We start from the raw sequence: 14902 nt of genomic DNA on the forward strand, positions 1-14902 counted from the left end.
AGTAGCTCAAGATCCTGTTGATCACAATTGATTCCCAAAGTTACTCATCCCCAAGTCTGGACTAGTCAGAGAGACTGGAAAAAGAACAAAGGCTACCTTTGGGTAACGCTCTAACTTTTCCTTCAGCTGAGCCTCCCTCAAAGATTTTGTCATCAGTGGAGCTTCTTCCAGGCGTTTCCTAGATACATGGGAAGACGACAAGATGTCACTTTTGTAATTTTAAGATGTATTTTTATTTTATTAAGAAAGCAAAAGGTCCATGCAGGGCTGATGAGAATTGCTCAACTGTTCCACATATCCCTCACAGCATTTTCCCCACCTCCTGTGGTTTCTACCCCAAAATCTCATACATGGAACTACTAAACATCAGCAACAATACTGTATAAAATTACTTCTCTTGTACAAGTTTAAAAATAAGTTCACTACAGCAGATGCCAGAAAAGATACTAAGAAGAGCAGGGGAATGTTTGCTTAGACTACTCAAGAAGAGATGGACTTGTTAATCCAATAAAACAGAGACTAAAGTTGGATGTGATTACTCCAGGGAGGAAGAAGAGCTACTGAAGCTGAAAAACAATGCTGGCACAGGAAATTAATGGGTATTAATTAGCAACAGGGAAACAAAACAAAAATGAGATGTTTCAGATCATTCAAGAACTGGCATTGTAAACTGGTGTTTAAAAAGTAGTGGGTGCAAAAAAAAAAATCTACCTGTGTTTAAGATGAAACAATAAATTCAAGAAAACAATTATATATTTTCCTGTAAGTAAAGAAATAAGCTTAGATCCAACAGATCCCATGTTCAGCTTTAGTCACTTTTCCTTGTTTGCACTTAATTCTGAATAACCGATGTACTAAGCCAGATTTTGGTGAAATATTTGATCATATAATTCCGCACATCTATTTGCAAGTTAATCTCTTACACCTATACAGTTTGAAGGACCTCTTTTTGTTTTTAAGAATCATCAAGGTGTCTCAGGAACAGCTGCTGAACAAAACAGCTACAGGCTTACTTCACCAACTGTACCCAGAACTGTCAGCTGGTACACCACGTTCCAAGATGCTCTGAAAATGCCAATTTATAATCTGAAAAGCAAATATGAAACTAATGTGCTCCATTCCTTCTTTGTGTACCAATTGCTGATTCATACCAATTGTCAGCTCTTCATGAAGTCAGAATTAAATTCTAATTGCATTTAAAATGTTGCATGGTATGCAGCTAGTTTTTGTTAAGATTCACCAGCTGAGAATAGAAGCCAATTGGTATCAGTTTCATGTGTAACTTGCCTTTATTTTTACCCCTGGCTGTGAGGGGATAAGGGATTACAAGCATCAGCAAATTTGGAAATTAGGTCTTTTTTTGAGGGGGCTGTATTCCAGTAACCCCCAACCAAATGATCCTACATCTGTACCACTAAATACTCTAGACCCACAAGCGGCAAAGCAATTTTCAGGCCAATCTCTGTACTCATGTGGATTTCAGTGGCCTGTGGGGAAAAAAATCAGCTTTAAGTAAAAACTTCAACTCAGACTTGGTTACAGGTAAAGCAGGCTGTCCCATGGTCTCAGAGAATGCTTGTAATGTTTAGTTTAAAGGAATGTTATGATCCACTTGAAACTTAATACATTCATGAAATTAATTTCTTTAAGGAACATATAGACAACAAAATGCTGTTGTGATAGGAAGGCTAGTTCATCTTAATCTGAGTTTGTAGTTTAGAACTGGAGTAAAAGTACAGTAAAATCATGAGTATTTGACAGCAAGCTACTTGAACAGTGAGATGCACAGTTAGTCCAGCTTCCTATGCTTCTTCCCCCTCTTTGTGCATGTTCCAAATATTCTCATGTCTTGATTTGTGGCTAAGTTTGATTTTGCTTTATTTCCATTTGGGTAATGTCTCAAAGTTGTTTATTTCTGATGAGGTCTAATAAAAGGTTAATTCTGTTACTTAAAACACAAGGTGTTTCTTACTGACTGAAAATGCTACTAGCTACTACTGAAGTCAGCTGGATCATTGTGTTTGTTCACTTTTTTTGACTCTCTCTCCCATCCCACTGAGGGGGCAGGAGTTAGCAAGCAGCTGTGTATTGTTTGGCTGCCTGCCGGGTTAAACCACGACAATATATTTGTCCATCACAAGTTACAAATTTCATCCATTTAATTCCTAATAGTTAATGTGAAGTCAGATCAAAACAGAGAGCAGGAGCTCACCACTGCTTTGGATCTCCAGCAAATAAGAGCACATCTAATTACAAAGGCAGTGTCTTCTCTTTCAGAAGAAGGGAGAAGGAAAGAAAGAAAAAGAGGTGAGGTGTTAAGTGGCTTTGAATAACTCCCTGAAATGCAGAATACGGGAAGGAATCTTTCTCTTAATCCTTTCTCAGTGAGGGTCCATCCCTCATTAGCTTGAGGTTCTCAGATAATCTTATCACCATATAGGCATCACAGACACTTCATGATGAAATTTTCAACATCCACGTGAAACCACTATCCCATGCACAAATGCTCAAGTGATTCACACAAAAACATAAGTTCTGTCACAGAAACATGACATAGCCCTTGAACTCAAATGACATAAAGAGTCTTCCAGTGCGGATCATTAACTAATTCCACACCCAGAAACTTATCTACAACCCTTTACCCAGAGATCACAGCCAGCTGTAGGTGCATAGAGTCACACTGCTCAACAGAAGGATATGGAGCAATCTCACTCGCTAGCAGAAAGGGAACTTGCCTCTCACTCTGCAGCTGTGCCAAACGTTTCCGTACGTCATCCACTGTGACTTCAAAAAACTCATCAGGAAGCTCTTCTGGGCCAGCAGGAAGTGGGTTTAGTAGGTCTAGGTGACATACGAGTGGCTCTCGTTCTACAAGCTACAGAATAAAAATGAGCTTCAATTAATCTTAAATGCATTTCTTTGCTTATGCTGTAAAGTTCCTGTAAGAAGTAAAAGGACAGTATTTGAGAACGGAAATACAATCACTAGCGTGGAATTCATGTCACTAAGATCAGACTAACAATACAGAGGTTGTCAGCATTGTCATTTTTTATAGTTGATAGACCGTGGGGCACAATTCCTCCCAACAAGCAGTAGGAATCTATATTGTCAGATGAGTCACACCCTAGCAGTTAGCTGCTCTCCACTGTCAGTATAGAAAGCCCAGGGTAATAACATCATCTGAAGTAAGGAGAGATGACTCCTTTCCAGGGAGTGCCTGTGAAATCTCTTCACTTACAATACAATGATATTTTGCAGCTGAACCCTACTTCTAGCTAGTTAAAAGCTTGTTACAAGTACACAGAAATTACTCCTATCCCAAAACCAAAACCTACCTCTTTCTGCTCTACTCCAAACCTCTCTCAGTGTGTAATCGCTTCCTTACCATTCTACAGGCAGCATACAACTTACACAGGTGCTATTCTTCGTACTACAGACTATAAACTGCCCTTTTAAGTTTTTCATCTGCCATGCCCTCCTGGCTCACATCATATCTTCTGTTCTTTTCACTTCACACTCTCTTGCCACAGGACCAATGGCACTAGTTCCCAAACAGGGCTCACTCCATTTCTTCTTACTCTAGAGAGCGATCCTTTGTTTTGGGGTAAGGTAGTTTTTGACCTGTTGAGTTCTCCGAACTGAGCTACTGCAGGGTTTCATTGTACGCATTTCAAATTTTTGACCTGGCTTCTGGGTGTGCAGAAAGCTCGCTTAGACAGTGAAAATCCTTTTGTTTTGCACTTAGAAAGTACTTAGCACTGAAATCAGCCTTTGTTGCAGGCAAAGCAGATAGATGTGAGGGGAGCAGTTCACTATATGCATTAGCTGCAAAAATACATTTATTGGCAACCTTCCCTACACCCCAGCTGCTGAGGATAAGCCATTCAAGCAGCACACAGACCTCAGACAGCCAAGATACCCCTCTCACCTGCAGAGCAGGGCAGAGGCAGCCTGGCCACTCTGCTCCCCCCTGCCTCCAGAGCCCAGAACTGGGAGTTGGATCTCACGATGGCAAACCTTTCAGTACAATTGTGTCCTGGCCTATAACTGTGGTTGCAGTTATTAAAAAACAAACAAAAACCAACACCAAACCCCACAACCCTCCAAAAACCCAAACCAAAACCCCAACACCCCCCCCCCATTAGACAAACAGCATTCACTGTCTCTGAAGGGAGAATGACATCCCTCCCAATTTAGAAAAGGTTAGATACTGGCTACAGTACATCAAAAGCAGCAGCTGTGTCAGTATGTGAATATAAACCACTACTGGAGTCAAATACACAAGAGGCAGTTACACCTATTGGCTCTTGAACAATTCAAACTTTTTAAATCATAAAAATGTTTAAACGCACAAAGCTTGAAAGCAAACAGAATAGTGTACTGCAGGCTGCAGGAGATGCAGGGGGGGAAGCGGTCCATGACTGAAAAGCCCCACAAGAACAAAAACTTTGATAGTTAATACAACATTTCTTTACCGTCAGCTGCCAGCCTAACACAGCTCTAGGCTTTATGAACAAGCCTGATGCCCGTTTCTTCTCCCCCTATTCCCTCATATACTCTTTCCAATCCTAATTAATGCCCGAATGTCCTCCCTCCATCTGTTCCATCCATTCTCCCTTCCCCCAGGCACAGGCCCCTGGGGAACAGGAGCAGTCTCCCTCATTGTCAAAAGCGACAACACAAATTACAAGGCAATGCTCACTCTGCTTGTGGGCACTAAAGGGTAATTTGAGAAATTAAAAGAGCGAGGTTGTGTGGGTGGGACCCTTGGCTACTTTTAGAAAGTTGAGCAGGGTCAGCTCTAACGAGTGGGTGAAGGAGCCTGATTGCAGCTTTCCCGGGGCTCAGGGGGAGGAATGCCCAGGCTGCAGGCGTGATCCTGAGCGTGCAGAGCCACCCTCTGGGAAAGGGCCTGTGGCACTACGGTCCTAACTGCTGCCAGCAGCTGGTCTGGTAAGGTCAGATCGATGTCAGAGGCCAGAAGAGAATTAATCAGGCCTCCCCAATAACCAGGTATACTTCAATCTCCTCAAAGAGGCTCAAGTTTCATTTCTTTCTAAACACACACATACTGAAAATAGACTTCTCCTCCCAAAAAAAAAACCAAAAAACAAAAGACTGAGCAGGCATATCCTAAGGCATGTTGTGAAGGGTGCTGGGATATGATGGAGAGAATTCCAATGTCTGTATTAGCAAATCCTAAACTTACCATTTAGTATTGGCTCTAGCAAGCACTTTAGCTAATCCTAACGGTAGCCGGATTCCACAGGGAAAGAGTCAGTCACCGCCCAAACCATGGTAGTAGCTAAAGACTTCAGCCAAGCCATCAGAAATCATGAGATAGCAGAAGGCAGACATATATCCCAGTCCTAAGTGTTCACCCCTCTTCCTCACTGTGTGTTCACTACTCCAGACCTGTATGTTAGAACTGTCATTCAAGCGTCACTTTCCAGACATCTTCGTTCAAACAAATGGGTCTCCATTGCCAACAAGGTACTGCAAATGGGCAGTCAGGAATTTCCCCTCTACAGCCATTCCCTAGCCTAGCAGAATTACCTACATACTACGATACAAAATTCATTACTTCCCAGACATAAACGCCCTATTCTTGACCTCCAACTTGCATCCAGCCAAGATGTCCCCGTTTAGTTCTCTGCATGATACCTGTACTGGCCCTGCACAGACACACAGTTACCTTTTAGCTCCTGTAATTTTATCTGTCTCCCCAGCCAAGACTGAATGCTGAATATCTTAACTTCCAAACCAAGACACATTGCTTAGCTATTACTTAACATGAAGAAACATACTTTTCTCTACAGAAGAAGGAGCAGATCTGTGCATGTCGAACAAGACTACAAAAATACACAATTAGAGTAAGAATTCCCTAATATTAAATTTTCAGCTAACCCCCAACAGAGTGAGACCTCTGGAGACAGCTGTAATGAGCGAGCTTTTGTGAAACGTAATTCAGGTGGTTTGAGTCAGAGTTTCTGCAACTCAATTCCAGAATTGCACAACAGGGTCTGATCAGACAAGGGCAACACAAGGTGTCTACTAAGCACTGCTTAGCAACCAAAAGACATCATCATTTTGCTACTGAGGATGCAAAGACTGCCACAGCATAATAATATCATAATATCTCTTCTGCCATGTATTTAACACCCCATGGAATCAACCATACATCGCGCCTCCTTACGGACATAAGAAACACTCTTCAGAAAGAAAGAGGTATCCATTCATGTTGCTCTACCAATTCTCTCTTTCCCCAGAATCCAGCCATCATCCTGTTCCTCCTTCTTCATCCATTACCATTTGCTCACTTAGTTATTCCAATTAGGCATCTCTCAATCTAAGTACTCTCAATACAGTCTTATTTTAATGTGTCACCAACAATCCCGAAGCACAGACAGAATCCGAAAACTACCTTCCTGTGGCAATTTACAAAAAGGAGGCTACAAGGTACACCAACTCACCTTCCAGTCCACTACACATCTAGTGTTTTCTGCAACTGTGATAAAAGGTAACCACCTCCGTAATAATAAACAGCCACCATACGGCAGTTGCTACCTTCCATTCTGTAACTCTGGAGGAAAGCAAGCTGTGCATTTTGCTGTCATATTTCTGTCAGCGGTATCTTTCAGGAGCCAAAGATGCTGCGTTATCATTTGTCACCTTCATTCTTCAAAGTCTCTACTCCTACTACCAAAGTTGAGATGTTAGGCACTTTTCACCAGTAGGCTGAAGCCATCTATTCACAGCAGTGTCTACCAGGCAGTCTACGTAACTGCAGTCTACAAAGCAGTAGTAACTGCAGTGACAAAGCCAGGTGTCAGGAAGAATGCAGTTCACTCTATGGTCACCACCCCGGACCTAAGTAAGCAGGTAAGCTGAGGAAAACTTATTTCATTTTAAGTGAAGTAGTGGCTATTGTGCTTTCCACAGCAGCAAGCTCTCCCTAGAGACCCACCTCCTCCCCACCACCTCAGGGAGCTCTAATCTCATGGGGAATCTGGTGTAAAGTTACCTTTTAATAATTAATGTTCTGACATCAAAGTCAGCATGCAGCTGTCTGTAAACCATCTTTAGCCCAAGAAACGAAGGGACGCCGGCACAGATTTTATCCAGCCTCTCTCTTCAGCTTCAAAAACCACACACAGGCAAAGCATTAATGGGAAGATTCTTTTACAAAAATGGACCTTTGATGTTTAAAAATAATTTGTTTTGTTTTGGGTTTTTTCCTCAGGACTGAAAAGGGACAAAAAGCAGATGCCATGTGGCCAGCCCTGCTCTGCTGTTGCTGCTGAGAGCAAGGAGAGCGGAGGATGGCAAGAATGGAGGAGGGAACAAAATGTAATCAATCAGCAGCAAAAGCACCAGAGATCAAAGGGCTTGAAAGCAGCAGTCAAAATCACATGCTGTTTAACACAAGGGCAGAACCCCCCCAACAGAATCTGCAGCTGCTTCCAAAGCTGCTCTCAAACTGGAAGGGAGGCTGGCTCCAGAAGTGCCTCTGAGTGGTTTGAACTGGACTGCAATTCTGAGAAAGATCCCAGATCATGAGAGTCCTTAGGCCACCGCTGTTCAGCTCTGTGCCCAACAATCACATTAAGCTGTAGCCAGTAAAACGATAAAATGAGTTCTGTCTCTTCCAGCCCGGCATACAAAGAAGTGCAGACAACAGGACTGGTGAAGAATACCACCACAAACCCTCGCACTTCTTCCTTCCTTCCTTTTCAGACACAATTGAAACGCCTTCTTTCCAAATCCCTCATAGGTGAGTGCGGTTGAAGCAAGCACCACATTAGACTGGACAAATCACCCAGCCTATTGTTTAGTTCTCCATGCTCAGGATCTGTTCCAAAAGGTTAAATAACACTGATTAGATGGACCCAAACATGTTTCTAATATACTGAAATGTTCACCACTGGGTTGGCAAGGCCTCCTTCTGCTACATTTGTAACTGCTCCAGAGTCCTTCCAGGGTCTGGCATCTGCTCCTAAACAATTCAGAAACTCGATCAAGAATGAACTGCAACCACAAAGAAGTCAACCAAGGTAGAATCTCTACATCAACGCGAGAGCATACACATAGTCTTGCTAAATTCCTCCTGGATTGAGCTCCCTTTGAACCTCATCAGGCACCCCTTCTTTCTACGTATGGCTTTCCGTTGTTTCCATCTGATCCATGGCTGGATCAGAAGCAGAGATAAACACAAAACTCCAACTCTAGGAGGTACTAAAGAGTAGAAAACAATGAAGGGGATCTCTGAACACTAAAGCCAGCCCTAGTGATGATGTGTGCAGGGCAGGGGCAAGGGAAAGAGCTGCTCACAGAGAATCCAGGATGTGAAACTCTCAATGCACAATAATGTGGAGTAAGTTATGAATTTCATGCCTCCTGTAGTTCATTTTACACTACTTGCCAGACATATCCAACCTTGCTGAAAGCATTCAATTCCATACAGCTGCCCTACAGAAAGCATACTTAACGTCATTCAAAGGCCATCCTGTGATGGCATCACAGTGTTCTTGAGCCATCAGTTCTGGTATCTCTACATGGGCTAAAGCATTTTTAATTTTAAGCAATACAGTTTTAACTTCAGAGACACCAACAATGATGATAGATGTGCAATTTGTCTTTCTGGGAAAAGGGTGAGAGAGAGGTAGACTACTTAAGAACCAGGATATTTTAGAGCAAGACAGAAGACACTTTTATATGCAAGCAGAAATAGAGGAGGAAAAGGATAGAAGGTTTCTGCTTCATCTGTAATACTAAGAAAATTAAGACTCACAGAAGGCACAGGACTAGACTGAAAAGAAGAGGTCCAGACCTGTTTTTTTCAAATATCAAACTCTTGGCAAGTAAGATGCAACCATAGCTGAAAAATTCCTTTCTTAGATCTATGCCCCTTACATTCTACCACACGTGTCACCGAAAGAGTTAAACTGTAAGTCAGAGTGACCACAGGCAGAAGGAACTCTGAGGAAGCAGGTGTTAACAACTACCAGCATGGGATACTGCTTTTACAATAGCTTTTCTGTCGAGTTCCACGTTCCACAGAAAGGCTCAGACGAGAAATCTGAACACACCTTACAACCTAAGAGTTAGAAACACTGACCATCTTCTTAGATCTTGGAAGTCATAGGATCAAGTTGCAACAAATCTATTAAGACCGCTTCTGCTCCTAGGACAATCCTACAACAAGCTAGAAAAGTTATCCCTTTCCATATGTAAAACTCTACCAAGCTTATACCTTCTGTGTGATCTGGGAGATAAGTCAGTCACAACAAGCAGTAAGCACCTTTGGGGTATTATAAAACTCAAGTCTGACCAAACTCTGCTCATCTTTAGCAAAACTACACAGCAGATAGCAATTTTTAAAAGAAGGACAAGTACCCAGGGCTCAGGTGATGAAGTGGGCATTTGCTAATGAAATTTGCATGGAATTGAGGCAGAGAGTGAAGCTCTTCTGGACTGTGCTTTTAATGCAGTTGTGTTGCCTCCATTAGAGCCATTCATCAAGGATACCTCCAGGTTCAAAGCTTTGCTTGCCTCTGGGCAGCAAATTCTTAACTTCCCATCCTTCGTATTTCCTACAGTAAACTGTCCAAAATGCAATACTTCCTTACTGAACTCTTGGCAGAACTGTATATCACCAAGGCACTTAGCCCTGTATTATGGGGAAAAAGTCTTAAACATGGAAACATCGTTTTCCTCGTAGGAGCTCAGCCTCGGGCAAGGCAGGATAAAAAAAGCCCTCATTGCAAACAAATTTTCCCTTACCTGTTCTTGCTCCTTTTGCAGTTCTTGGCTGTTCTTAGACTTCTTTGGCTTCGAAGGGCCTCCAGGGCTGGAAGAAGTTGTTGGCAGCTTTGAAGATGGCATATCTAACCCAAGAGATGGTATAGCTACAGAAGAGTCCCCCAGACGCTGTCCATCTCCAAAAAAAGGGACAAATGGGGTAGACTCGGGCTCTGAGGAAGGCCACAGCTCCTCCAAGCTGGCATGAGATTCTCTAATCGAGTCTTGCTTGTCTGTGCAGCTGTTTAAAGACATGGCCACATCCCTGTGGTCCAAGTCCTTCAGGGATGTGTTTGCTTGAGGAAGGGGCACATCCACTGCTCCTTCAATAGAGCCTGGCCCCACTGTCAGTTCGTTACACCGTACTGTGGCACCCACAGCTTCCTCCCGACCAGATGAACTGCATTTCTTCATGACAACTCTTAAAGAAGACACCAAAAGGAATAAAAACAAAATCATTTATCCTAACAGTACTGCTGTCCCCATTCTCAATGTGACCATGACACAAAGAAGACAGCTAGACTCAAATATACCCCTAATTTAATGATCTGCTTCTTCCAGACACTCACAAAGAACAAGCTCCAGTTGCTCTGAAGTTAGGGGTGGGGGGTCAGGGGTTTGTGCAAAAAAATAGAACAGGAACTACCCACTCCACAGGAAGAAAACTGCCTTCCAGGAAAAAACAGCAGTCAGTTGTAAAGCACAGCTTCTAATCACTCCTGCCTTCTGTATATACTGCAAAGAACTGGCTAGAAGATCACAGAAGGGCTGTCATTGTCCCCCACCTCACCCTCCCAAACAGTCAGCAGGAGGCACTGCAGGGATTGGGAGTTTAATGCCTCAAATCCAAAGCAGGGAAGAATGAAGTGGTCGATGATTGTCCTCTGAGAGAGACTTTTAACTTTGAATTGTCTGTTTCACTCACAGGGGAAAAAAAAAGGAAAAAAAAAAAGAAAAAAAAAGAAAGAAGCAAACAAGCCCTTTAATCTGCACATGACTGGTCAGTGCCAGCATCTGCAGCTGTGGGAAGCACATCTGGGCAGCAGTTTCAGATAAACAGGCAAATGCAATAATTACTGAGTGGCGCGAATTACTGTTTGTCTTTTTGAACTTTTTCGAGCTTTTTTTTTTTTTTGGTATTTGAAACAAAACAAATTCACCACCAGAGTGGAAAAGAAAAATGAAGAATCCAAACTTTGCTCCTCCCAACCTGATGATGGCACTGCCTCCAGTCAGGCCAAGTGACTTCAGTGTTGTCTTCTCTAAGGCATCTTTTCCTGATATCTGCAACAAAAACAGAGGAAAGTAATTATGGCAACTGCCTACCTGGGACAGCATTTAAAGTGCTCTTTCTAGAAAGAAGCCTGTATCAAAACAAACACCACACAGCACCAGGAACAGCTCAAAACACACTCTTTCTGAAGTTGGAAATAAGACCTGAATCCATCTGTATTCACCTGTACTGCTTTACCAAATTCACTGCTTATTAAATGATATCAAGGGAAAATGACCTTCGTATATTTCTGTCCCATACATACATCCCAGTCGGATCTGACCTTAGCAAAGCATTATTTTTATGTCAGAAGTTAAATCACAGGCAAAATCTCAGAGCTGAAGACAGCCGATTTCATTATATACACCTCCCATCTGCTTGTAATGCCCTGTTCCAGAATAAAGATGATCTGTCCACAGAGGTCAGTGGGAAGTGAAGCGGACAGCTAGGGAGAGCAAATTCCATAATACGCACATACAAAATATTAAACAAAACATTAATAGCAAGAGATCAAAACAGAGAGAAAAGCAAATATTTATTAAAATGCAACCACTGTTTTGACTCGAGCTTTAAAAGAAGTTGGAAAGAAAAACACAAACAGGTCATTGAGCTTATTTTATGGGCTCAGAGGTCTAAACGGCCCAGGGTTATGTTCCAAGAAAGCTTTTTTCCATACAAACACGTCATGCTTTGAAAAGACCAACATTTTTCTACTTCCCCTCTCAGGAAAGTTCAAAAGAAACACTTTCCAGGTTGGAAAACAGAGCTGAGTTTTTCTTATTTTTTAAGGACTGAAGGACAAGAGACAGTTAAGAAGACTTTGCTGACTTACCTCATCTCGCATGTAAATACAGACTGGAGAGAATTCACCGTGCTGTTCCATAATCTCCCTGCAATAAAAAACAAAATACTGCAGCATCTGTAGAACAGTCTACCCCCTCCAAAACTAATGTAGAGCAATAGTAAGAAGTGAAATTAGATAGCAACACTCTCCTCCATGTTCCTCCAGCAACAACCATTACACAGTTCACAGAGTCAGTATTAGACATTAGATAAAGAATTTGCTCCAATGCATTCACTGTTCCTTAAACACAGCCCTGAAAGTTTAAAAACAAAGGAGAAATAATTAAAGTTAATTCTGAAATTAGTTGATCTTATTAGATAAACTTTAGCACATCATTCTTCACGTGCCTCAGTAGCCGATCTGGAACATGACTTAATAATACTTGCTCTTTTTAATCCCTTATCTAAGTTGAATAGTTTATTATAGTTTAGACCATACTTTCCTTGGGGACAGTTTCTTTCCATGGATGCACAGCAACAAACAGAATGAAATACTGCTCTAAAGCAAATAATCTGAGGACAAAGAATTTGCCTGTCTTAGTATCAGACAGATCAAAAAAGAAAAAAAAAAAAACAAGAAAAAAAGAAACAGCAGAAGCTTTCAGATTCTGGAGATCAGGGACAAAGCAAAGCCAAAGGAAAGATCAACCCACATTTAAGCATTTCAGTGAGGCAGGACACATATTAGCAATGATGCAAACTGCTGACAGGCCATCTGCAGAAGAAAACATAAGTGAAGAACTCTTAGAGAGGGGGAAAAAAACAGTAAGATGCTACTCTTGACAAGATGCCCCTCTTCCCATTTTCCTGCAGGTAAGCAATACTGAGGCATTCAAGTAGAAGAGAAGCTTTATCACATATTCAACTTGATCAAACACAGAAGATGGAGAGGGAAAATACAATCACTGCCTGTCACAGCAAGTCTTAGTTCTCATCCAAGATCATGCAATTTCAAAAGACAGCACATATGGAAAACCCTACAACAGGGTGTTCTTAACGGAAAAAAAAAAAGGACTAATACTTTTAGCAAGGAAACCTCAGATGTCTGTAGAAAAGTAAAAAGCCTTAGAGAATTAACCAGTACATTACACTGAAGCACTGAAATATGTGAGAGAATTCTCCCCACCAAGCACACCAACGGCAAAAGGTGACCAGAACACTGTCCATGCTGAGACAGTGGTGGTTTGGATAGACAACCGGCTGAATTCTCACAAGCATTTTTTTTCAAAAGTTTTCGATTCAAAAGCTTCAGCCTAACTTAGCAGGGGAAATTACAAAACAAAAGGTGAGAAAGTTGCCCCAGGATATTCCCCATCAACACAATGAGAACTGATGAAATTTATCCTTCTCCATAATGCTCCAGTAGCTCTTGTTAGCACATTCTGTCCTGTGCGCTGTCATTTCAGTTGCACCAGGACATCCCTTGGAAAGGAGCTGGTATATACCATCTGCACTGCAACAGCTGTTTTATCATCAAAAGCAAAACAGCTGAAATTCTTCATCATGGTAAACTCCGTTGATCTTAGTGCTCTCTGGAGTCCAGTCTTTAGGGGGAAAAAAATGGCTTTCCCCTATGCCTCACCTCACCAAGAAACAATCACCCATCATCTTGGGTGACTTGAAGAGAAACCACCTCTCTGCAAATTAGCTAATGAAATCTACTTGACAGCCCAGTAAAGCAACACATCCTTGCTCATCTCCTGAGGCCTCTGACAAAACAGGCTGAAGCTAGTCCCTGAAGTCAACTTGTCATTTTATGCCCTATTACGCCGGCATTGACTACTGAACTCATGAGGAGCTTTGCAAATGACTGACTTACAGGGTTATGTGAACACTCGCACTTAGCTGCCTCTTCAATCACCAAATTCTAGTTTCTGCAGTGAACTTTACAGGAAAAACCAAAACCTACAGGACCCTGGCAGTGAAATCAGTGAGAGAATTAGATTCAACAGCAGAAGAAACTCTCTCTCGTGTTGGTCTCTCCTTCAGCAGTCTAAGTGAAACTCAAACTGAAATCAGCTGAGAATGTCATAAAACACAAAATTGTCTCTTGATTGGAAGATTGGAACAAAATAGCACCTAAGAGACTACCTTCAGCACACCACAGCAGGCTATGTGCGCTCAGACTTTTCCAGGCAACCCAGGAGAGCTAGTCATCCCTACTTTATTTTCCAAGGATTTTGTTTCCAATCAGGATCAGCTCTATCCCTACAGGAATCCTCGATAAAAGTGCACAAAAGATCAAGAACTGCTGAGACATGGAGGAAACAGTACAGAATCACAGAAAAGGCAGCCAAAACAGCCCAGAGGAATAAAAGTTTGAACCTCAAGTTTCCTGTCTGTCAGGAAAGGTGGATGATCACCATTTAGGAGGAGAGAAGCTGACGCATGATGGAACACACGTCCTCACCACACAGACCCATAAGAGAGCAAACCAATTTGACTTACACAACATAGTTTCATTCACCTTTTCAAAACTGCTTCCCACTTCAATCCAAGCCACTCTTTGGATTGAAGAACCTTCTAAAAATGTATGGAAAATATCTGAACTTAATGAGTGATACCACAAAAGTAGCAAAGAGTCATAGCCATTGTCAAAACTGTCTTCAAGTGTCCAGACTGCAATCGCTTCTATGTAAAACAGTTTACAAAGCTGCTGAAGCTGCCAGACAGGCAAGAGTGGGAGACAGAAAAGCAACAGTTCTCCCAAGCCTAATGCTAAAAGGGTATACAACGCTTGTGCCCTCAACCAGTCTCTGCAGAACAGACTCCAAAGAAAGATCCCCCAGAGACTTATTTTTGTATAACTCTTGGAAGCCAGCAGGCTCCTCCTCCAGCTGCTGTTAATCCATTACATGCATTCACTGAGGCAAGCACACACATCAAACACACTGTCATTTCTTTGATGTGCTGTTCTTCAGAAGGGGAACGGCAAGCAGATTAGATTCCTTCATGTAGTGATCTGACAGGGCCTGTAAACATCTT

The 14902-nt window shown here is 42.1% G+C and overlaps 1 protein-coding gene across 15 annotated transcripts in view; it reads right to left on the reverse strand.

The window, feature by feature from the left end:
• ASPSCR1 (ASPSCR1 tether for SLC2A4, UBX domain containing) overlaps positions 1 to 14902 on the reverse strand; it is a 53719-nt gene that overhangs the window by 29598 nt on the left and 9219 nt on the right. For all 15 annotated transcript variants that reach the window (XR_012676659.1, XR_012676658.1, XM_075169201.1 and 12 more), the window contains 5 exons: positions 11907 to 11964; positions 11012 to 11085; positions 9784 to 10222; positions 2736 to 2875; positions 97 to 178 (listed from right to left, as the gene is read on the reverse strand). Coding sequence is in view for 13 of the 15 variants with exons in the window: in XM_075169201.1 (XP_075025302.1) it covers positions 97 to 178; positions 2736 to 2875; positions 9784 to 10222; positions 11012 to 11085; positions 11907 to 11964 (793 nt within the window). In the remaining 2 variants the exon portion in view is untranslated. The remainder of the gene's footprint in view (positions 1 to 96; positions 179 to 2735; positions 2876 to 9783; positions 10223 to 11011; positions 11086 to 11906; positions 11965 to 14902) is intronic.

The sequence above is a fragment of the Calonectris borealis genome, chromosome 20 (genome assembly GCF_964195595.1).
Source record: "Calonectris borealis chromosome 20, bCalBor7.hap1.2, whole genome shotgun sequence".
In the NCBI taxonomy this organism is placed as follows: domain Eukaryota; kingdom Metazoa; phylum Chordata; class Aves; order Procellariiformes; family Procellariidae; genus Calonectris; species Calonectris borealis.